General features: G+C 51.8%; 1 protein-coding gene across 2 annotated transcripts in view; it reads right to left on the bottom strand.

Moving 5' to 3' along the window:
- Sgsm1 (small G protein signaling modulator 1) overlaps positions 1-24,380 on the bottom strand; it is a 65,241-nt gene that overhangs the window by 19,388 nt on the left and 21,473 nt on the right. The window contains exons 6-20 of one of the 2 annotated variants that reach the window (XM_087578139.1): positions 23,854-23,921; positions 23,391-23,536; positions 23,128-23,259; positions 20,034-20,158; positions 18,019-18,086; positions 17,194-17,357; positions 16,879-17,011; positions 14,867-15,031; positions 13,213-13,351; positions 11,494-11,558; positions 10,849-10,994; positions 7,048-7,176; positions 5,084-5,266; positions 4,323-4,391; positions 1,693-2,280 (exon numbers count right to left, since the gene is read on the bottom strand). In XM_087578139.1, the coding sequence (XP_087434265.1) occupies positions 1,693-2,280; positions 4,323-4,391; positions 5,084-5,266; positions 7,048-7,176; positions 10,849-10,994; positions 11,494-11,558; positions 13,213-13,351; positions 14,867-15,031; positions 16,879-17,011; positions 17,194-17,357; positions 18,019-18,086; positions 20,034-20,158; positions 23,128-23,259; positions 23,391-23,536; positions 23,854-23,921 (2,320 nt within the window). The remainder of the gene's footprint in view (positions 1-1,692; positions 2,281-4,322; positions 4,392-5,083; positions 5,267-7,047; positions 7,177-10,848; positions 10,995-11,493; positions 11,559-13,212; positions 13,352-14,866; positions 15,032-16,878; positions 17,012-17,193; positions 17,358-18,018; positions 18,087-20,033; positions 20,159-23,127; positions 23,260-23,390; positions 23,537-23,853; positions 23,922-24,380) is intronic. The other variant, NM_001105937.2, reaches the window with a different exon arrangement.

The following is a 24,380-nucleotide window of genomic DNA, read 5'->3' as shown; positions in this document are numbered from 1 at the left end:
ACCTGTGTGACTGTCACATGGGATGGGAAATGTAGCATGTGTTCCCACAAAACAAGGCTGTCAACTAAGGAAGAAGGAAAGATGCATCTGAGAGAAGGCACTGGGGCCCCCTGGGGCCCGCCCACCTCCCAGCTTCTGCACTAGAGATTCGTAGCCATTCTGAGTAACAGGGAGGGCTCGTGTCTCAGTATTTCGACCTCTCCTCGTACTCCTTCTGCCCTGCGACCTCTCTGTCTCTGCCCACTCTGATGCCAGCCAGCGATGCTGCACGGGTGGCTGCAGTGATGTCACCGAGCCAGGCAGAGCAGAGGCCCCAAACACACAGGGGCACCTCAGCTCTCTCTGCTTAGCGTCTACCTTTGCCATGGATACACACCCAGGTTAGCCTGCCAGAGGATGAAACGCAGACAGCCCCCCCCCCCGGTATCCCACCCCGTCAGCAGACGTCAGAATGAGCCGTGCCCTGTCCAGTTTGGGACAGAGCTTCCTGGCTTCCCCACAGGCTGGGAGGTGCGTGTGCAGGGCACCGTGCTGAGGGGTGAAGGTCGCTGACTTTGGCTAACCGCTTGCCACAGAGCATGGAAGTGGAAGCCGATGACTGGCAGATACATCATGGTGAAAGTGAGTCTCCCTTACACTGTTCTGCTGAAGCCCGTGAAGGCAGAGCCCAGCCTTAGCCACCAGAGGCCAAGGTCATCTCCAAGGAGGCTCCAGAGAACAGCCAGGGAGCTGAGGCTCTTGACAGTGGGGAGGGGGACTTGTTCCAGCCAGGAGAAGTGATGGAACCAGACTGTAGGATGATGTCATTTATGCAGGTGAAGGCAGGTACAAGATAGAACAAGGCCTGTCATTGGACGAGAAGGAAGGATGGGCGGGAGAAAAGTTTTAGAGAGGAGGAGAAGACTGGAGATAGAGGAGAGGAAGAAGCAGCCAAAAGAACATGGAGGCGGATGTTAAGATTCTACTCTGGGGCTGGAGAGATGGCTCAGCGGTTAAGAGCACCCGATTGCTCTTCCAGAGGTCCTGAGTTCGGTTCCCAGCAACTACATGGTGGCTCACAACCATCTGTAAAGAGATCTGATGCCCTCTTCTGGTGTATCTGAAGACAGCTACAGTGTACTTATATATAATAAATGAATAAATAAATCTTTTAAAAAAAAAGATTCTACTCTGTACCTTTGTAGTTTGTTATGAATGTTCTTAAGGGATGGATGTGTACAGGGCTTTGTATGTCTAGGTGGGCAATTATATCTTATCAGTTGGATCAGAGGTTACTGTGTTGTGTGTTCTTTCATGTGGCGATTTAATTGAATTCCAGAGAGTGTGTGGTGGCTGGAGACACTGGGCCGCCATGGAATTGGGATATATTTCTGGCATGGCGGCAACCTGCCTTGGGAACTGGATGGGTAGAGAGATTGTTGCCAGGCTCAGAGAGTGCGATATGGGATGGAGCAGAGCGGGTGAGACGCTTGGCTGACTGAGATGAAGACATCTAACAGATGTCCTGGGGCGCTGTGGTGCCGGATCTAGTGCGGGATAAAAGAACCCTTATTTTAATTTTACGGCAATACCAGGGGACCCAGCCCAGCAAGCCCTTCCTGTGAGCCCCCAAGATGGAGAGAGCGAGACATGAGGGAGTTGAAGCCTGCGGCCAGCCTTACCCTCGTCCAATAAAGACTCCTGGTGACTTACAGAGTAGGTGACGCCACTGGAGGACACAGGGGACGTCTCGTTGTTGGCAGAGGAGGTCACAGCCAGAGAAGCCAGGGCAGGGAACAGACTCTCCATCTCTGGCTCCTCTGAGAGGTTGTCCTCGCTGTCAGCCCGACCGTGCTTGTCTGCCTCGCCAGGCCAGCCGTCCATCATGGCGCCATCCTTCTCGGGCAGGGCCACGTCCAGGCTGCCAGGGATGGACATGAACTCCTCCAAGCTCTCGTTGGCAAGGAGGTCACTCTCAAGACTGTCTTGTACTGCCAGCTCCTCCCGGGGGGCCTCGTCCCGGGAAGTGGTGGCCTCGCTGCTCTGTCCGTCTTCCACACTGCTGTCCCCAGGCCGAAACACAGCGGGGAGGCTGCGCTGGACATCCAAGACACTGTCTTCGGTGCTAAGACTGGGCTCTGAGTGCTCTGAGAGGCCGGAGGAGAAGTTGTGGGAGGAAGGGTGTCCGGAGTCTGGGGAGCAAGTGCCGTTTGCTGGGTTCCCATTGGGGATCTTGGGGTGTTTTTCTTCTGACCTGCCTTCTGCCTCTGTCTGTTCCACCTCATCCACTGACTCAAATACCTGAGGAAAGGGACACACGGACGTGCGAGTCAGGACGGGCATGGCAGCACAGCTTACAGCAGCAACTTAATATCCAACAACAGGGACTACTTGAGGATGGATGGGGTGGAATAGCACGCAGTCAGCACAAAGGCGGTGTGTTCCAAGTGCTGAGGTCTCATTGGCAATTCAACTGGCTGAAGCTGGCTCTGAGGAGGGCGACTAGGGAAACAAGTTTGGGAGAGGGGTGTGGCTTCGCAGGATACAAACCTCTAACACCTAGACTTACTTGTGTTTCTATGCCCTTCAGCCATTAGCCCTCAAGTTCACAGTAAAGACCAGGGCAAAGCCTCACACTGTTTCTCAGTTCACTGGGTCTACTTCTGCTCCTTCATGAGCAGGGATGGGACCTTGTCATGTGCATAAGCTTGGTGTACACACACACACACACACACACACACACACACACACACACACACACAAATTATTCTACCCAGAAGGTAATATTTTATACACATTTTTATACTTTTCATTTTAAAAGTTATTTTATTATTTGTTTATTTATGTGTGTAGATGTCTGGGTGTGTGCACACATGAGTACAGATGCCTTTGGAGTCGAGAAGAGGGCGCCAGATGTCCTGGGGTTACACCTGGTTGTGAGGCACCCCACGTAGGTGCTGGGAACGTATGTATGTATGTATGTATGTATGTATGTATGTATGTATTTGTGTGTGTCTCTGTGTGTGCACATGAGTGCCGGTGGCCTTGCAATCCAGGAGAGGGCACCAGATCTCCTGGAGTCACACCTGGTTGTGAGGCACCTCATGGAGGTGCTGAGAACTAAATCTGGGTCCTCTGCCATAGCAGTTTGTGCCCTTCACCACTGAGCCATCACTCCAGTTGTGCTTTTCCTTTTGTTTACTGAGGCTCCAGGTGGAGTGACATCCAAAAGCTATTGCACAATACAACACGTCTGCTAGCATTTATGTGGGATCTTAAGAACTACCAAGTGTAGTGGCTTGAATAGTTTTGCCCCTCTTTTCCCAGACTCATGTGCTCGAATGCTCGGTCCTCAAGGACTTACACTATTAGGAGATGTGTCCTTGTTAAATAGGTGTGGGCTTGTCTGAGGAAGTGTGTCACTGTGGGGTGGGCTTCTGAGGCTCCTATGTTCAAGCTCCAACCAGTGCAGAAGACCCTCCTCCTAGCTACCTGCAGAAGAGAGACCTTCCTTTCTGCCTTCAAGATGCAGAACTCTAGGCTCCTCTAGCACCATGTCTGCTGGCATGCTTCTTGCTATGATAATAATGGACTTAGCATCTGAAATTCTAAGCCATCCCAAATCAAACGTTTGCCTCTATAAGACTTGCCTTGGTGAAACCCTAAGTGAGACACCAAGTCTTTCTATACATTATATATTTCCGTGTATGTAAAGGCATCCAGAAGGTTCTGGAAGGCCACACCGTGGACTTGTGATCATAGTACAGTTGTTTCAAGGGAGGACAGAGAGGAAGGAGGCAGAAGCAAAGTGTGGTTTACTATTTTATAGAGGAGCAGACTCCTGGTCAGCCTCTGAGTTCATAGGCCCTAGGTCCAACTAAGATTCAACCAATGCTGAGTGAAAATACCCACAAACCACTGCACCTGTGTAGACCCGACTGGGGCGTGCGCCCTTCATTCCTAGTGACACAGCCCGATGGTTATTTCCATGTTGTTTGCACTGCACTGCTCTTGTGAGTGGCCTAGAGGTGACCTGACGAATGCAGCACATTCTATGCATACCCTTGTCATTTTACCCCGGACTTGGATCCCGGGATGCTCAGGTCCACAGGGTCTGCATCCCACTGCTGTGGGTTTCAAGGAGGCAGCAACTGCTTGTAATACTCCCAATATTAGCCAGAGAAAGTGGAACGCATCCAGCATAGCAGCTGTTGAATGATGGACATCCAAACCCTACCACCGAAGATGGGAGGGTGGGGCTTGCATGGATGCAGCAGCGGGTGTGGGAGGCGGGCTTGTGGGCGGGGCTGGGCATGGGTGGGGGCGGAGCCTCTGAAAGTCACCTGTGTGCTGCTGCTGGAATCGCTCTGCAGTCGGAGGTTCTGGCGGCCTGAGCTGCAGCTCTGGGAGGACTGATTCAGACAGGAACGAGAAAAGAGAGAAAGTCACACAAGGGGCTTCTGGGTTGGGATACAGGAAGCCTTATTCCATCCCTTCCACTGGCTCGGACAAGTCCCTTTCCAGAGTCTCGGCTTCCTAGCTGCTTCCTGGAGCCTCCTCGGGGATGACCTTGGCCTCTGGTCCCACCTTCCAGACGTCCCATCTGAGCGACCCACCTTTAACTGCTCTGCTGCGCTTGAGAGCTCTGGCTAGGATTTAGGTCCTTCCTAACAAAGTCTCAGTTTTTCTACATTGTAACCTCCTGCTCCTCTCCGCTCTGACACTATGTTCTGCCAGGCAGTTGGCTTTGGCCAGTCTACTTCATGCTGTTCAGCTAAAGTCTGTGTGAGGGCAGGGGTCTGCCTCAGCTACAGACGTTCTGAATACTCCTGAAAGTACTTGCATATGGTAGCTATTCAGTAAATGTTATTTGATTACGTGGAGGCAGACACTGCAGTGGAACCTGATTCATGCTGTCTTCTCAGGGCTATCCCCAGACCTCCACCACCCCCACTGTACAGATGCAGGAACTGAGCCCAGAGGAAAGGCACTGGCAAGAGACTCTGGGTGCAACTTGAACCTAGATCTGATTCTGCTGAAGATGGGGCTGTCCCAAGGCTCTGGCCCCTCGCACCAGCATTCCCTAAGGCCAGCTGTTGGTTACCTCATTGCTGATGGTAGAGTCCCGGTGCAGCATCCGGTGAAGGTGGCTGTCCAGGCTGGCTCCGGAAGAGCACTTGGCCAGGGCAGCCGCGTGGGACTCCCGCTCCCTCTGTCTCACGATGGCTTCACAGCCCAGCCACTCCGACATGGTTTGTGCGTAGCAGGCGTGGATCTGCTCGTCCACCTGTGGGCACAAGTGAGGGTCACGGGCTCTGGCCTGTCTGCACTCAATGTAGATGGCGCTTAACAGATCTGGATGATGTCCCCTGCCCACAGTACTGGAGAGGAAGGCTACTCTGTCCTCACCCTCTCTCCCCCTTGTCTCCCCCTCTTCCTAATTTGTTCACCCGCACAACCACTGTTTGCATAATTTCTCTATTTCCTCATTCCTTGTCGACTGATTATTCAATCTGTTTCCACATTCATTTCTTTGGATAAGTACCTATATTGTCCCAGGCACCAAGCTAGGCATATATATTACGAGATGAGCAAAATCCTGCTACCTACCTACACACACACACACACACACACACACACACACACACACACACCAGTTCGCCCACTCATCCACCCATCAGGTGAGGGCAATATCAGATTACTAGATTTTCTCGTTTTCTTCAAGACTGAACACGCCTGTATCACATGACCCGGCAATCTCACAGTTAGGCATTTCCCAGAGAAAACCTGCCCTGGATGTCAGCAGCAGTCAGTTATTCTTAGCCGAAAAACAAAAAGTAAATAAATAGAGGTTTGTGACAGCATCACAACAATTCAGAGGGAATTCAGAGGGAAACCCCGGCATATGCCCATGGGTGGTGTTACTACACCACTAAAAGGAAACCGGTATCAATAGAACAATTTGGATGGATCTAGAGCCTTATACTGAATGAAAAAGTCAACACCCAAACTTTCCACACTACATAGCTGTTTATACAACGGTCTAGATCAGAGAAAATCTGGGAAATGGAAGTCAGGTCTGGAGCAGGAGCCAGGGGATGACGGTGGGACGGAGGTAGACGTGGCTAGAGAGGGACAGGTGAGGATTCTTTTTGTTTGTTTTATGGTTTCTTTGTGTAACAGCCTGGCTGTCCTGGACTCACTTTGTAGACTAGGCTGGCCTTGAACTCACAAAGATCTGCCTGCCTCTGCCTCCCGAGTGCTGGGATTAAAGGTGTGCATCACCATGCCTGACTAAGACGAGGAGTCTTAAGGCACCAGCAATGCACAAGTCTTGAGACATAAGTAAATAAATACACACATATCATTGTGCACAAATGGACACACATACACACACACCAGTGTGTATACATGCATACCAACACCAGCATGCATATGTGGATACACACACACACACACAGAGTTACAGGAGGACAGAGGGGCTTTAGTGGATGGTATGCTGTACCAACATTGGCGCTCTGTGACATAACAGGGCATCACGGTTCTGCTGGAGGCCACCATGGGGGAAACTGAGTAAAGGTCATACAGGTCTCTGCAATGCTTCCTACAGTGCACAGGAGTCTACGTGACCTCAAAACAGGAGGTCGGCTTGTTTGAAAATTCTCTCGTGTTGTATTTCCACCACACAGCTCTTTTCTTGATGTTCCTGTTTCTTCCCTGTGTCTCTCACCAAGACTGTAATAGACAATTGGGGCTCTACAGTACCCAGGTGCACAGGGCCCAGGTGCCCAGCTGCACAGTACCCAGGTGCATAGTACACAGCTACACAGTGCCCAGGTGCATAGTGCCCGGGTGCACAGGGCCAGCTGCACACTGCACAGCACCCAGGTACATAGTGCACAGCAGCACAGCACCCAGCTGCTCAGTACCTGCTACATGGTGTCTGGATGCACAGGACCGAGTTCCATAGTACCCGAGTGCACCCGTACCCTGCCCCACAGCACCCAGCTGCCTAGTTCCCAGCTCCTCGGCACTCTAGAACTTCCATTGTCCTTACAGGTAACTAACCTCTTTCCTCTCCATCTCTGTCATCCCAAACTGGTAGTGGCCCAGGAGGAAGGGCCACACTGCCCTGCGGATCTCAGGCTGGACACCTCCATAGTAGATGAGCCGCAGCAGCTCCTGCTCCGGGTAAGTCTATTGGGGAGGGGTCAGAGGGCACAAGGTCAGGTCAACAGAGAAGCCAGAACAGCCTACAGCCATGCCCTGCCATCTTGTTTCTGTGAATGAGCAAAGCCATATCTTTTGTGTCTGGAACGTTCCCCAAAATGCCTATGTTATTGACTTGGTCCCTAGCTTGGAAGCTGGTGGGGCCCTGAAGAGAAGCCCAAGCAGGTTTGGGTCACAGTGGAGGACGGTGGCTGAGCCCCATGGTAAGCCTTTCTCATTTGCTCCTTAGCCGTGTGTTCCTGCCATGCTGCTCTGTGCTGCGGAAGGCCCACAGCTACAGGGCCCACAGACCCAGGTCTCCACAAGGAGAGCTAAGATAAACAGTTTTTCTTTAGGAGCTTCCGGGTCTGGGAATTTGTTACAATAAGGGAGAGAGAACATACCACAGGGACCTGTAATTAACTCTGATATCCCAGGAGAGCAACCCAGGCAGGTGTGAGCCCAGGCAGGTGTGAGGACTAATGGGGGATGTGGGGAGGGGGCAAGTGTGGAGTGCAGAAAAAGATAACAATGTGACCAGAGAAACCCATTTCATAGAATGGCAGAGGCGAAGGGGCACGCTACAACTCAAGTACTCCGAGCAGGTCAAGGTCATCTTTAACTACACAGAGAGCTTGAGGCCAGCCTGGGCTACATGAGACCTCATTTAGAATAAAATAGTTAAAAAAAAAAAGCCCCAAAACCAAAAAGGAAGAGGAGAGGCAAGAGGGAGAGGAGGAAGAGGGGAGAGGAAGAAGAGAGGGAGGGAGGGGGAGGACAGAAACGGGGAGAATGGGGGGGGGGGGACATGTACCCAAGGCAGTGCCTAAGGAACTAGCATTCCCATTTAATTAACAAATGCAATCTCTTCTCCAGTCAGCATGAAGAAAATTACTTTAAAGCAAAATAATCCGATGTGAACACTTTGAGCAGCTCCCCATACTAACAGCATTCTGCACAGGTTGGCTTAGGGCTTCCTGTAGGGTGGGGTTGGCTTTGCTACTTCAAAAAAAAAACATGGGCCTAAGAGATAGCTACAGTGTATCCTTCCTTAGGTTGCCATGGGAACTTTGACCACCTAGGTAGATGTTAGCTCTTTAGAAATTAGAAAACCAAACCCGTTGTGGCACAAATGCAAAGTCTTCACCAGAAAAGACTTCTTTTCTTCAAGGGGTGGGGGGGCTCTCCGGAGCCATTTGGATCTCCACTGTTTCCCTTGGTTTTTATTTTATGTGCATGAGTGTTTTGTCTGAATGACTGCACCATGGGCCTGCAGTGCCTGCAGAGGACAGAGTGCCTGCAGGAGTCAAGTCCCCTGAAACCGGAGTTCTGAATGGTTGTAAGCCAGCATGTGTGTGCTGGGAACTGAACCCAGATCCTCTGATAGAGCAGCCAGTGCTTTTAACCACAGAGCCTCCTTGGCTTTTCTTTATGAGTTATAAAGTGATTCTGCAGAGGCTTCTCGATCCTTTTTGAGGACATTTAGGAAGTTTTGAGTCTCTAGGAGTTTGTGAGCTCGGTTCTCAGTTGGTGCATACATTTCCATGGTGTTCCCATGTTCAATCCATTCCTTTGCCTATAGAGTCTGTAGTGATGTCCCCTCACTGACTTCTGACTGGTCACCTGAGTACCCCCCCCCACAGGTTTGTGGTTCTAATAAGGTGTTTCCCAGCTTTGCTGGTCTTCCCGGAGATCCAGCTTTATTTGTGTTTCTCATCTCTGTTCTCTGTGTGTTTAATTCTGTTCTGATCACTATCTTTCATCCTGTCTGTTTCAGGTTCAGTTTGCTGCCCCCATCCCGCCTCCCTCCCCCCAGTCCCTAAGACAGAAGGTTAAGTTGTTGATTTGAATCTTTCTCTGTTTTACTTTACAGGTACAAAACCTGGACCTATGTATGTATGTATGTATGTATGTATGTATGTATGTATGTATGTAATGTGTGTTTATTTTACAATTGTGAGTACCTGCATGAGTTGATGTGTCCTGTGTGTATGCCTGATTCCCCTCAGAGGCCAAATGAGGTAAGCAGATCCCCTGGAACTGGAGTCATAGGCCATGGTGAACTGCCTTATGTGTGTGTTGGGAGCAGCAAATGTTCTTAACCACTGAGCTCTCTCTCCAGCCCCTAGTTCTTTGTAATATGGTGCTATGTTAAGTTTTAATATTTCCTGTTTTATTTACGGCCTTCGGTCCTGTTTCTTGTAAACACCACGGCTGCAATTATTTTGCTAGAATAATAAGAGAGGGGATGATAGTAAAAAATAGGAAAGTCACTTTCTAGGACTCCTGGCACAACTAGACTACATTTCCCAGACGCCTTTGCAGCCAGGTGTTGGTCATATGACCGTTTCTGACCAATGGAGTGTGAGAAGTAATGGACGCTATTTGCTCCCCTGGGACAGGGAGGAAGTTGGTGGGTTCCCTCCCGCTTCTCAGGGGACTATGAATGGCAGGGGATGGTGGGTTCAGGAGCGCTTCAGATGAAGAAGGAGGTACATCCATTGATAAGGATCGCCAGTGAGAAATAAACCCAGTGTTTCCAGGCAACACGACATGGGGGACTGTTCCTGGGATTCAGTGTACCCAGCACAGGAAAGGCGGTAAGCCTTGAGAAAAGACTAAAGAGTAGAGGAAGGGGGTGTTCAATGAAGTAATTTTGGCTCATCCACTGTTTCACCCAATTTGACCTTAAACTGGTATCTCCCAAACTGGATCAAGGAAGCACTCCGGGGATTTCAGAAACAGACGTGGGCTCTTCTCCGAGAGACGCAGATCTGGAGCTGAGCCTAGAAGCCAGCAGCTTCCCAGGAACCAGCAGGCTCACGCTGTGCCCGTGGGAGGCTGAGAGAGTACTCTGGCTTATCTATTTAAGGTTTTAACACACAGCAATCAGTTTCTAGGAACTCATTCTCAAAATCAAAATGCCAGGGGTACAGGAGGGGACGCGTTAATGCTGCTGCCACTACTGCACTACAGGAAAAGGATTCTTTTTAAAAGAGCTAAAAGGAAGCCAGACCTGGTGCAGGTTGGCAAATCCAATTCCAACCCCTGGGAAGCGGATGTAAGAGGATTGTGAGTTCAAGGCCGACCTGGGCTATTTAGTGAGAGCTCCTCCTCAACTCAAGCAACAATAAACTGGAAGGAAAAAAAACTGTGAGAATTCTGTTATCAGGAATTTAAATAAACTGTGGGTCTCGCTATTTCTTTGGGATCTGAAAGACTAGCCTTGTCCCTAATGCTCAGGCCCTAAAGGGTTTCAGACTTACATTTTCTTCCAAGTTTGAATATTTGCATATATATATATGCATTTATAAATATGGGTCTATTCCAATTCCACGTGTTTAGCATACAGATATTCACACAGCCTGCAGGTCACTTTATTTTTAGCGCATGGCACGTTTGGACCTGCTGGGTGAGGTCAGGTATGGGATTTTCCATTGGTGTTTCACATCTGAGTGTTTCAAATCCAGACCATTTTGGATTTCAGGTTTTGCACTGGGATACTGTACCTATGCATGTTTCCTGACTCCCTTACCCTTCATCTGGATGGGGCTCAAGTCAGCTGTAGGTCTCTGGACTTGCCTACCTGGGTCCCTATAAGTCTGACCTGACAAGATGGCCTCCCTCCACTCTGCCCTCTGGTGAACAGGCCCAGCTCACCGTGCTGTCCTGGATGTACTGCTCCCAGATGCTGGCCGTCAACCCTTGCCCAGCGTCACAGGGCAGGTCTGGAGACACGATCATGTGATTGACCAGGGCTGACAGGTGGGTCCTCACGGTGGACAGGTGTCTGCAGTAGGCGAGCCCTGGCCCGGGAGGGAAGAAAGGCTTCATCTTCTGCCCACCACACTTCACCAAGTCTCTCCTGGAAGCTCCAGTGGGGCTGTCCTGTTACCCATCTCTCAACCCAGAAAATTCTCACTGTCCCCTTTCCAGACAAGGAAAGCAAGCTGATGACTGGGTATCCTGACAACTAAACCTAAGGGATGTTTTTTGACTTTGGACAGAGCTACTCTCCTCTGCTGGAGGCTATCACATTGACTAGATGTGCTGTGGGCAGGGAAGGGACAGGAAGGTAGGAGGACTTCTGGGCTCACTCTGGGCTTGCCTCCCATCCGTGTAGAAAGAACAAAGGTCAGATTTGGACAGAATCCCCGCTGGATGGAGAAAGGAATGCCTGAGGGATGCTTTTCAAGCTAGCCCTGTCCCCTCAAAGGACTGCCTGCTACAGGCACCTACATTCACTTTACCCCGGGGACTGGGAACATGCCTGGCACACAAGACATTCGATCGATAAATGCTCACATCCATAGAAGGCTCTGGAGAGGATCTGGTACTTCATGTTATCACAGAGCAGTTTCAGTGGAGCCCTGCAGGAGGAGGGAACAGAGGGTCACACACAGCTTAGATTCTCTACAGGGGAGTCACCCACGCTCCACACAGCAGGCTAAAGTCAGCTGTCAGGGCGGCAGGAGGCTGCTGTGGCTCCCACACACACACCCCTTCTCTGTCACAGCCCAGGGTTCTGTTGGGGGAATCACCCCTTCATAACGTCGTGTCTCCATGGCTTGGATGCCCTGGATGATCACCTAGTGCATGAACCAGGTGGAGAAGTAGTCATGTGACCCATCCTGGGCCAATGAGAATCAGTCTTGGTGGGTTTTTTTTTTTTTCCAGTATCTACCTGGAAGCACGATCTTTTTTCCTGCCTGAGTTTCTAAGCCAGTGGGATATATTGTAGTGGCTGCTGGAAGTCTTGGCCATCACCAGGGAGGGCCAGCCCAAGAACACAGCACCACAGAGGCGCTGGCTCAGTCCGCACCTAGAGACCAGAAAAGTTGCTCCCGTTCTGAGCATCTGGATCCAACCAGGCTCAAAGCCACTGTGCACACAAACCTCTCAATCATGCGAGCACATCGACCTTTTATTATTTTCTTTTGTTTTTTTTTTTTTAAGATACGGTCTCATTATATAGCCCAGGCTAGCCCAGGACCCACAGCCCTCCTGCCTTAGTCTCTTGGGTGCTGGGATCACTAACCTTCTCCAACACACACACACATTCACTCCCACACCCCGCCCCTCCCCTTGATGTTTGAGGAGTAGCCCTTACGCTTGGCCTCGTGAGCTGCAGGCGCAGTAGGCAGCGCTCAGGGCTGCTGATGCTCCCTGCTCAGTGCTTGTCAGGAGTGGAAGCAGAGCAGTGCCAAGCACTGCCGTCTGGGGAGATGGGGTGTGAGCTCTTACGGAGCTCAGAATGGAAGACTCTTTTTGTATCTATTCTGAGGCTACCCGGGGAATACCAGACAAACCCAGGAAGCCTGAAAAGGGAGCACAGCTGAAGTCCTGGGAGTGACTGTCCCTCTTGCTGCCCTTAGGATGTGAGGCTCAGGCTTGCTCAAGGTGTACACGGCAAGCCGCTCCTTGGGCTTGCAACTCTGCAAGGAGGCGAGCTCCTCGTCGATGCAGGTATGAAAGTAGACGCTCTGAGGGCAGACACTAGGCAGAGTTCGACAGTCCATGATGACTACGTTCTGTTCCCTTGTAATAGCCCTTCTAAGTGAATGTTCCATGAAGCACACAGAGAATGCATGGCTGACACTAAGCAAGAGCTCTGGCTCCTGGTGCATGCTGGACCCGGGTTTCTCGGCCTCCTTGTGAGTGGGGCCATTGTGTTGAAAAGTAGAGATACCATTGCCTCTGATACTGTGGCCTAGTGACACAGACGTCCGTTAGAAAGTGGGCCCGTGGCAGCCTCACAGCATTCAGGACACTCGAGCATTTGCTGTAAAAAAAAACCATTGTTCTTTCACGACTGTGTGTTACTGCTTCAGAACGTTACCCTGACTGACACGTGCAAGGGCGCTCCAGTGGCCAGGACCACGTGAACCCCTAATTTAAACCTATCTCCGTGTGCCATTCACACTTCCCAAAACTCAGGACGATGAGGCAAGAGATAAGACAGCCACGGGCCTTTGGTTTGTGCTTCAAGTTCCTCCCTGAGGGAGGAGCCTAAGCCCCGCCTACCTCTCGTGGTTACAGCCATTGGTTGAGCTGCCGTCAGCTGAGCCGCTTTGTGAACAGGAAGAGCAGGAGGACTTCCGAGGACTGGGTTGCCATAGGGATGGAAGGTTGTTCATAGAGACGTCCATTAGGTCCTGGGGCACTGTGGTGGATGGTGGGTAGAAAAGGGGCCAGCAATAACCTTGGTTAAACCCATGTGTTTTACAGAAACCTCACCCCAAAGCAAGCAGCACCCCCAAAGCTGGCTCAGGGAGAGGGAGGATCTGAGTGTGACAGTCCCAAAGTGCCCAACCACAATCTGACGTCATCTCTGAGTCCACCTGATCCAGTGAAAGCCACCACCAAGATCCAGAGGTTCTGGCTGCAGAGCAGAGTGGAGGAGAGGGGAAGGGAGAGGAGGGAGCACAGGGCCAGAAGACAGACCTATCCCAGTGCAGAGAACCTCACCTCGCCATATCCCCATTCAGTCCTGTTCACAGGAAGGTGACATTAGGGAAGGGGGACCTACTGGACGCTTCCGGGGGGGAAAGGCTGGGGAGCCTGAGTTCCTAGACATAGTCCTTCACAGGAGCTTGTGTGGTCAGAAGGGAGGGCGCTCTTCCCAATACATGGGCAGTTCCAGGGCCAGGGAGCCTGGCTAGGGAAGGTAGCAACATTGTTCACACTTCTAAAGTAGAAATCACCTTCAACAGCTGACTCCGTAAAAAGCCACATGCCTGTCTAGCACCACTGACGTCCTGCAGACGAAACCCTCAAATGCACCCAACTTGTTATAGATTCTCTCTGTGTATGGTGTAGATTCCAGGGATTGGACTCAGGTTGACAGGTACGGTGGCAACGCCTTTACTCTCTGTGGCTTCTTGCTGGCTCAACACCTGGCTTCCTTTTGCTGTTTCCCAGTCAAGGACTTGAAGCCCAGCTCATTGGCTGTACAGAGTGGGCACTGGATTTGGCCCCTGGGCTGGGGTGTGCTGGTCCCTACTCCAGGACATGAGACAGGTGGTCATTTTCTCCCCTGTTATGACCTCTTAGGACAACTGTTCTCTCATAGGCTCTTCTGATCCCTGAGTGGGAGAGACACTTGTCCCCTCTCCTTGTCATCAGAGCTCAGAGGCTGATTGGGTCATCATAACCCACTGGACAGAGAAGAATGCTAGCTGCAGAATGAGGCTCTTGTACCTGCTAATGGTGACTGGCTCCACGCCCCCTCCCCTCACAGACTCATCACTGTGCTGGCCAGAAAATGCCCTGGTTCTCAGCCTGTCTCAGGGAGGTAGAGGGTGAGCAACCATAAGCCAGTGAGCCACAGAACCTAACAGTTGCCTTCTGTGGGGTGGGTACTGAGGGGGCATATGGCTGCCTTCTGCAGGACAGAGTGGGTACTGGGGGGGCATATGGCCGCCTTCTGCAGGACAGAGTGGGTACTGGGGGGGCATATGGCCACCTTCTGCAGGACAGAGTGGGTACTGGGGGCATATGGCCGTCTTCTGCAGGACAGAGTGGGTACTGGGGGCATATGGCCGCCTTCTGCAGGACAGAGTGGGTACTGGGGGCCACAGGGCTGCTCATCCCTCTCCATCTTCCTTGGGAACAAGACGCAAATGGGGACATGGCTGAAGTGTCACCCAGCCCCCAGGGAAGGGGAACCAGACGTTACTGGGGGGCTGCTCCTTCACACTCCTTGTGGGGACGGTCTGGCACCCTCTGGTTTGTGCCCACTGGAGCCCCCTGGCCACCACCAGGACAGAGTGGCCAGCTGCTAGCATCATCCAGGCAGGGCCAACGGACATGGGCCGGGGGCTGCCCAAGAGGTCAAGGGTAACTTGAGACAGAAAACAAAAAGAATCAGTGAGGGGGAGGGAGGCTAGGGTGGGAGAGACAGAGGCCACTAGAGAAACCAATTCCCCGGGGTTCCCCACCCTGCTCCACACAGCTCCCACATACATCGTGCCAATCAGAGGAGGAAAAACTGGCGCTTGTACAGTGCTCACCCTGTGCCAGGCACTAGACCAGGCTCGCCCTTCACCCTTGGTGACATGTAAAGAAGGCAACTGTCCTCATTTTGCAGCACAGAGGCTCAGAACAGTGACGTTAGTAGCAGCAGCAGGGACTGTTTCTCTTTAAGAGACAGGTTTACTGGGCTGGAGAGATGGCTCAGAGGTTAAGAGCACCCGACTGCTCTTCCAGAGGTCATGAGTTCAATTCCCAGCAACCACATGGTGGCTCACAACCATCTGTAAAGAGATCCGATGCCCTCTTCTGGTGTATCTGAAGACAGCTACAGTGTACTTATATATAATAAATAAATAAATCTTTTAAAAAAAAAAAGAGACAGGTTTACTGAGCAGCCCTAGATAACCCCAAATGTGCAATCCTCCTGCCTCAGCCTCATGGATGTTAGATGAATGGTATCCATCACACCTGGCTCAATCCAGTCATGTGTGTGTGTGTGTGTGTGTGTGTGTGTGTGTGTGTATCCAGGTGCACTTGGAGTGTGTGTGTGTTTGTGTGTGTATATATATATATATATGTGTGTGTGTGTGTGTGTGTATCCAGGTGCACTTGGAATGTGTGTGTATGTGTGTACGTGTATATATATATGTGTGTGTGTGTGTGTGTGTGTGTGTGTGTGTATCCAGGTGCACTTGGAATGTGTGTGTATGTGTGTATGTGTATATATATGTGTGTGTGTATGTGTGTATGTATATGTGTGTATGTGCAGGTGCACAAGGCTATGTGGATGTCTGTACATGTTTGTGCACATGTGTGTGGAGGGCAGAGGTCAGCCCCAAGTGTTGTTCTCCAAAACCATGTATTTTGGCTTTTGAGACAGTCTCACTAGCCCAGAACTTGGCAAGCAGCGTAAATTGGCAGGCCGGCCAGTGAGACCCAGGCTGGCTAGTGCCCGACTATGACTCCCTAGCGCTAGGGTAACAAGTGCCTGCCACTATGCCGTGCCCGGCTTCGTGTGTGTGTGTGTGTGTGTGTGTGTGTGTGTGTGTGTGTGCGCGCGTGTATGCGCGCGTGTGTGTGGATGCACGCGTGCATGCTGAATACAGTATGGTTGTGTGCAGAGGCCAGAGCAATATCTGGGGTACTTTCTTCTGTTGAAGGTCTCTCTCTAAATCAAAGGCTCATCTTGGCTGACTAGCCAGGGAATGCAAGGGATTTGCAGGTTCCTGACCCCCAGGACTGCAGTTATGGACATGGGTAGTCAGGCTCCGATCTTATTAGATACTTGAATGCAGATCCTTATGCTTGCACTGACTCCTTGTAACCAGAAGTGAGGTCCTGACAAGAGAGATCGCATGGAATGTGCCTGCTATGTATGCTGAACGCCTGTAGCAGACCCTATAAACAACCCATTTCACCCATGAGGAAAAAGAAAGTCAGGGAGGGATGGAAAGAAACCTGCCCATGTCAAGCAAGTCGGGTCCCAGAGCCCAGGCCACTGTCATCGTTACTGTCCCCTCCCACGTTGTGGTGGCTTTACTAGATGAATAAGGAGTGACTATTGGTTTCACTTTGGCGGAGGTGGAAAACACCGGGACACTTAAGTTTTTGGGTGCCCTTTGCTGGTTCCAGAACCCAGCCCTGCTGCCTCCCGTGGGTAACTTTTGGAGTGGTTCTCAGGAGGAGCCGGTCACCTCAGAGCCCAGGGCTGCTTACCGAACTCAGACTGGGTGCCGGGGTAGATGATGCGGAAAACGTAATCTGTGGCTTCATCATCCTCTTTGTCTGAAGACGTGGACTCAGAGGACCCCTGTGGACTCCGCTTGCGCAACTTAGGAAACACCTTCCCCTGCAGGAGTGCATCCCGCGGCAGACCTCAGAAAGCCACCTCACCCCAAGCCTGGCATCACTGAGGGTCTGGGGGGGGGGGCGCGGGAGCCCACCAAGTCACAGCAGGACCCAGTGATACCCCACGGCTGGCATCCCCCAGCCTCCTCCAGCCCCCCCCCCCCCCCACAGCCAACCCCTCACCTTTCCTCGCTGTGACCAAAGCGGCGGGTCCAGCTGCCCATGCGGAAGCAGCCCATTCTCCAGACAGGAGAGGAATTGTAGCAGGTGCCCGCCCTTGGGGAAGCGGAAGGGCGGCCTCTGGATTCCATCTTGGCTCACCAGCACGACGGTCCCGCCGCTGTCCACTGCCACCACCGGAGAAGAGAGGATGGCAGGATGTCACCACAAAGCATGGTACGGCCCCCACTCTGCAAACACATGCCTTCATCCCCAGAGCCATACTGTGTGTTAAAAGTGCTGTCTTACTGTAACACCCGGAACATCCCTGTGAGGCTTGGCTGTCCCTTCCCTATTTTACAAGGGACAAAACCGAGGTTTCGAGAGGTTTTAGGTCACCCCTAAGGTAACATAGTTGCTAAGCTGCAAAGCCTGGATCTGAACAGAGGTCTGCTCGTTCTACTAAAGGGGATTAAAGTGTTGAGTTCCGTGCCTAGACAAGCTCGGCCCACTCTGCTTATTCTAGATGTACGTCTGGCTTTGAGGGACTATAATGGTTACTGATCTCTGGTCTGCAGACCACTGATTTCGGAGTCACAAAGATCTAGTTTCAGGTCTTCTCTCTATAGCCAACATTCAGCGTTATTTTATATATATGTAGGTGCGATGCCCCACCCTATCCGTCCCCCATCCCCCATCACTGAGTGGCTGCAATGATTCAGAGCAGGCACACTCAGGAGGCACACCCGAGTGTCTCATAACGGTAAATGAGTGAACGGAGTGTGGCAGGGAGCAGGGACAGAGAACCACAATGGATGCCCAGCCACCTGCTGTCCCCAGGGTCCCTACCTTGTTGGTGGCAGTGCAGGTAAACTATCTCCTCTAAGCGGATGGTCACAGCGTAGTCCCAGTAGACACTGGAAGGGGAAGTGGGGGAGACTGTACGAAGCCAGACTGCCCTCTCACCCACTTGTGCTAGCCATCTGTGTCCCCAGCCTGTCCAGCCGCCCTCTCCTTCTTTTGATCCTATTACCACAACTTTCTGAATAAAACTCTCTTCTCGCTGTCTACATGGTTACCGGAGCCAGACTCTGCCAAGTCTCTAGCCCAGGATTCTGGGATGATCACCTGACCCAGACTGGCCAATAGGCACTCAGGGGTGATCACCTGACCCACGCTGACCAATCAGCACTGACCGGCCACAGTGACTAATGCAGTGACTAATGACTCAAGCACCATGTGCGAAATGCTAGGTTTATGCTTCGATAGCCCAGGAAGAGCTTCTTGCTGTCCGGGGACGTTCTGAACCATTAGAGACCTGTCTGAGTACAGGGTGGGCAGGAAGGCAGAGGCAAGAGACCTGGTGGGTTCAGGGACGGCTACTCAATTGCCTGGGGTCTCCCACCCCTCGGTTTTTTGAATCATTGGACAGATGGTTCAGTCGCTTGAGCTTGACTTTTTGTACCTAGAAGTTAAACATAGGTACTAGCTCAGAGCCATGCAGCCACTGTGCAGCTATGGGCAGAAGTCAGAATGACCTCTCCCAGTTCTGACCTTACAGAGGCCAAAAGTCTGATTTGAGGAGCCTCAGTTTCCCCCGATATAAAAATGAGGACTCTATAGCCCCAGCTCTAAAATGGGTACGCTAATAAGATCTCTACTGTAGTGTTTCTATGAGGATTTAAGGGAATATTTCATTTGAAGGACTCGACCCAGAGCCCCTCACACGGTCAGCTCAGAACACAGTGCTTGCGACACGGTCTCTCCGAGTACTGACTTAGTATATGCTTCTAGCTCAGGACCTGCGACGATCCTGAAATAAGTTATTCCCCTATCACAACACAACAGCATGTGAGGGGGTACCTGGGAATATAGGTTTTGTGGTAGTCCAGGAATGCAACCATGCAGAGATCCTGTACCAGGAAGTGGAGTTCAGCAGCACCTCACAGCCTCCACACCCTGTGCAGATCTACCATATTTCCATCAAGGTGACGTGATGCCAGCCAGGACTGAGCACATGGGTGTGGTCCAGGCCCATTCAGCCCAGCATCCCCAGCTGTTCTGACCGATATTCTTCCTATGTGACCTTCCTTCCTTTCTCTTCTGTGTCTGCCCTAAGCTCCCCCCAGGTCCTTCCCTGAAGAAATCTCTCGTCCATCAATCCTTTTGTGGGACCCGCTCTTGGGAGAACCTGGATGAACACAGGCATCACGCGAGCAGCTGCAACCCACTTCTGGCACCTTCTGTGAAGGACTCCACTCCTACACCCTAAGTACAGCTGGGGAAACTGAGACTGGGGGATACGGAAGTGACATCACTGGGAGGGGCGGGGCTAGTTCTTATTCAGTCCCCTGTGTCTTCACAGCTTGCTTGCTGAGGTGCCATTTACAGGTATTTGCTATCCTTACACTTAACGATAGGCCTGGGAGTGCATTTACAAATTCTTTAAATTATATTTTTATTTATTTATTTAGGGGTGTGTGTGAGTGATGGGTGCATACCACTTTGAACGAGTGGGAGTGGAGGTAGGAGGGTAATATGAAGGAGTCAGGTTCTCTCCTTCCATCAGATGGGTTCCAGGAATAGAACCCAGGCTTTGAGGAACTGAGCCATCTCACTGGGCCCGGAGAATAAAACTTATGGATGTGAGCAGCTGACCACGCCTCCTCCCGAGGCCCTGCGTCCTGTTTCCAGGTGCTCTCAAGACTGGTGTTCCTTCTGGGGCCACAGCAGCAGGGAGGCCGGGCCAGGTAACCATAACAACCAGGTCACGCACCAGGCTGGGCTGTCTTTCCCTGAAGAGAGCATCTCTGTGTGTAGGAGAGTAGAAGGGCTTGTGGCCCACTAGACTGATGGTCTCTTACCTCTTCTCGTAGTCCAGGTCCCCCACAGACCCGTTCATCAGCTGATTGGGTGTCCACTTCAAGGTCATGACATCAGCTGTCTGGTGCAGAGACAGGTATCCTGGCACGGCTTCCATGTCATCCCTCTGCAGAGAGAGGAGAACTCAGGCCTGGTCATGTTGCCGGACTCTGGTGGACACAGGCCTGAGCCTTGCCTCAAGGTTGCAGAAGCAGAATCAAAGGGTTGGGTTGTTTTCGGCAACCTCTCAGAAGCCCATCAACACTGAGCCAAATGAGCGGAGAAAACCACCTGTAATTCATCTCCATAGATATTACCCAGAATCCCTCACTCCAAGCACCTCCCACCATACTTCCATCCAGCGGCCTGACCCTCTACCTGCCCAGAATCTGCCCATGGAACATCTCGCCCACTTCCCATTATCCCAAGTCAGTGGGGTGGGCAAGAAAATGTTCCCATCTCTCTTCCAGGAAGGATGCCCTGCCACTCCTGAGCTGCAGTCTTATCCATCTCCTACTTGGGGATGTCTGCTCGCCTGTGGCATTTCACAGCTGTGAAGCGGCTGCTGAGGGCCTGATCCCACACAGGCTCAATCACTCCCTCAATTGAGCTCAGGCAGGGCTGCTATTTTGCAGGTAGAACACACACGAGTGCATTTTAAACGTCTCCCAACAGAGGAGCCTGTGATTCAGCTTTGAAAGGCAAAACTATTGTGACTTGGACTTGAGAACTGGGTGACAGCCTCGTCTCTCCAGGTCACCCCGTCCCAGATCCCCTTGGAAAGCAGAGAAGTCATGTTCCACGGGCCTTCGGACCCTCGATGGAGATGACAGTGAACAGTGTGTACTTCACAGAACTGCTGGGTCAGAGGCCACCAAACTTCTTGTGTCAAGGGACTGACAGGAAGTCCTTTGGGTTTTGTGAGCCATATATGGTTCAGGGAAACCACGCAGTTCTGCGGTCAGAACCTGGCATAGTCCTGTTTCAATATCTTGATGATTCATATTCATTCTCTCTTCTCCCCTCCCCCTCCCCCTCCCCCTCCCCCTCCTTCTCCTTCTTCTTCTCTCCCAGCTCCGGATGGAACCTTGACCATACTGGACCCCAGCTCTTAGCATTTGAAGTTTCTAGTTGGTTTATTTGAAAATTGGCTACATCTTAAGTTCATTGCTTGCTAAATCAAAGATATCAGAGCCTTGTGCCCACTGGGATACAGGTATGACAGCCCACAGGGCAAAACGACATGCTCAGGGTCACCCAGCCATTAAGGCTGTGACCACAGAGCTAGGACCGCTTCCTGCTTCCTTCCAGCAGTACCAGAACACCACACTGACTGTGACCCAATGACCCTGAGGAGAAGACAGCAAAGGACAGCCCCCTCAGGGCAGGGCTGCTCATGCCTCACACTCCCCCCCCCCTTTTGCTCAGATAGATGGAGCACAGAAGGCAACAGATTCATAGAAGTAGCTGTTGTGGGAGCAAATGGTAATTCTGCCCCTTGTTTGGGCTTCTCTCTCATCTCTACGGTTAGCGCAGCCCAAGGCACGTCACAGCAAGCACTGGCAGGTGTCATCCAGGAAGAGGGCCACCTTCATAATACCACACCTCTGCCACACACAGCATCTGGCTAAATGTTTGCTGAGTGACAGCAAGAGTTCCTAGCCAGGCAGATGGCCTGGGAACAGAGATGTAGGAATAGACTAGAAAAGAAGTGGATAGCCAGGTGGGTGGACAGAAAGTGCATAGCTATACACACAGAAAGATCAACAAGGATGAGGGGATATGAAGAATGGAAGAGGTGACGGGCAGGGCAGCCAGCTAGAGATATTGCCATGTGCACTGAGATAGAGATGTATGTGTGGATTGACGTATGCATGTGTGTATACATGTCTGTGTCAGTGGTGAGATGATGGATCACAGCCAGGTGGATGTAGGGATAGAGATACAGGGGACTGGGCGGATGGATGAGCGTTTACTGGCAAACAGACACATGGGAGGCTGAATAGAGAGACGATGAGTGGGCAGATGGGTGGGCAAGCAAATATGTGTGCACGTTATATAGATATGTAGGTGTTGGAAAATGGGGGGATGGAGAGATTGAGCGAGTGAATGAGTGAGGAGATAGACAGTTAGGTACATGGGTGGATGGATGGGTGGATGGTTGGATAGGTGGATGGGTAGGTGGATGGGTGGATGGGTGGGTGGGTGGATGGGTGGATGGGTGGGTGGATGGGTGGGTGGATGGGTGGATGGGTGGGTGGATGGGTGGGTGGATGGGTGGGTGGATGGGTGGATGGGTGGGTGGATGGGTGGATGGATGGATGATGGATGGACGGGTGGGTGGGTGGATGGGTAGGTGGATGGATGGATGGATGGATGGGTGGATGGATGGGTGGGTGGGTGGATGGATGGATGGGTGGGTGAGTGGGTGGATGGATGGATGGATGGGTGGGTGGGCGGGTGGATGGATGGATGGATGGTTGGATGGATGGGTGGATGGGTGGATGGATGGATGGATGGGTAGATGGATGGGTGGATGGGTGGGTGGGTGGGTGGATGGGTGGGTGGATGGGTGGATGGGTGGGTGGATGGGTGGATGGGTGGATGGGTGGGTGGATGTATGGATGGAGGGTGATGGATGTGTGGATGGATGGGTGGGTGGATGGATGGATGCAGATGCTGCTGGGTAAATGAAACGACACCATTCATAGGTAGATGGCTATACTGATAGATGAATTGATGGATAGATGGAGTTGTTGGTGAATACCTGAGTGAACGGATGGGTATGTAGGTACATACATTAAGAGTAAGGTGGGACTGGAGAGATGGCTCAGTGGTTAAGAGCACCGACTGCTCTTCCCGAGGTCCTGAGTTCAAATCCCAGCACCCTCATGGTGGCTCACAACCATCTGTAATGAAATCTGATGCCCTCTTCTGGTGTGTCTGAAGACAGCTACAGTGTACTCATAGATAATAAATAAATAAAATATTTAAAAAAAAAGAAGAGTAAGGTGAATGGATGAATAAATGGACCTCCCTGCCCTCATAACCTGTACCCAAACCCTCAGAGCATGACATAGCCACAGCAGAACTCACTGGCTGAACCAGAACATTGTTCTTTCCGTAGAGCAGGGTGGCCCTGGAGTTCTGGTGCAGAGATTCTACATAGTCCCGGGCAGATATGGATGGTCGGTCGTCCATGCTGCCGCTGGAATGCCTCTTCTGGATCTGGTATCAGCACAGGAGAGAGAGAGGGATGAGGCAGTGAGTGGCCGTTAGGACTCCCACCCTGTTCCCTGCCTGCCCCAAGGCCAAGTCTAGACCCTACCAGAGGCCCTCACACTGCCCACCCATCTCACACAGAGCGCCGGCCGCTTGGTGGGTGAATCCTGTCTCAGATGCGAACTGTGGATCCGGTGTCTCTGGACCAGCTCGTCGGCTGAGGGGTCAGTCCAGAAGTGGTCTGCAGTCTTCATCTTGGTATACTCTAGGGCACACGGCCCCACTGTGGAGCACACAGGGCTGGGAACCTGGAGGCCCCAAAAGTGCTCCCACCCAACTGCCTCAAAAACGGGCTCCCTCAGAGCTCTCATTTCCCTACAGGCAGTGATGATGCCCCAGAGTTCAGCAAGAAGACACCGCAGCAGAGACAAGTCCTGAGCTCCAAGAACAAAGGACCAAATGCAGCCCACACCGGAACTCTTTTTTTTTTTTTTTTTTTTTGGTTCTTTTTTTCGGAGCTGGGGACCGAACCCAGGGCCTTGCGCTTCCTAGGTAAGTGCTCTACCACTGAGCTAAATCCCCAGCCCCCGGAACTCTTACCCAACAAAGATGCAAGGATGGGTCCGTCCACCGGGTCCATCAGGAGCGCCTCCTTCTCGTAATATTTACTGTTGGGAGGAAAGGGCATGCAGGTCTGCAAGGCGAACACCGGAGGGCGCACGTGGGCGGACTAGCTCGCCCGGCTGAGGGACTCAGCTGTGAAATAACTGTATTTCACAGGCTGAGCAAAGCAATTGATGAAAGGTGCCTGGCCTGGAACTCACAGGCACCGGCTCGCCACACAGCCGCGAGGACTTTAGGAGAGCGAAAGAGTCAGAGGTCAGGCTCTCAGGTGAAGCTGTCCTGTTACCAAGGCAAGAAAACGCTGCCTAGCCTTAGTACAGACCCAAAGACGGTGCTAACAGACTGCCCCACCCTAAGTCAAACGCCAGCCCCAAGCCTCTGGAATCTGGTTCTGTTAGATGTGTGACACTATCAACGGATGCTCATGCTAAAAGTTTGGGGATTCGCTTGTTTGCGAGCAACACGGTGCAATGATTTCCCAGTTCTTTGAAAATTCATCTAAC

The sequence above is a fragment of the Rattus norvegicus genome, chromosome 12 (genome assembly GCF_021556685.1).
Source record: "Rattus norvegicus strain SHRSP/BbbUtx chromosome 12, alternate assembly SHRSP_T2T, whole genome shotgun sequence".
NCBI lineage: Eukaryota > Metazoa > Chordata > Mammalia > Rodentia > Muridae > Rattus > Rattus norvegicus.
Note: the sequence above shows the minus strand (reverse complement) of the source record. Positions and strands in the feature narration are given on the sequence as shown.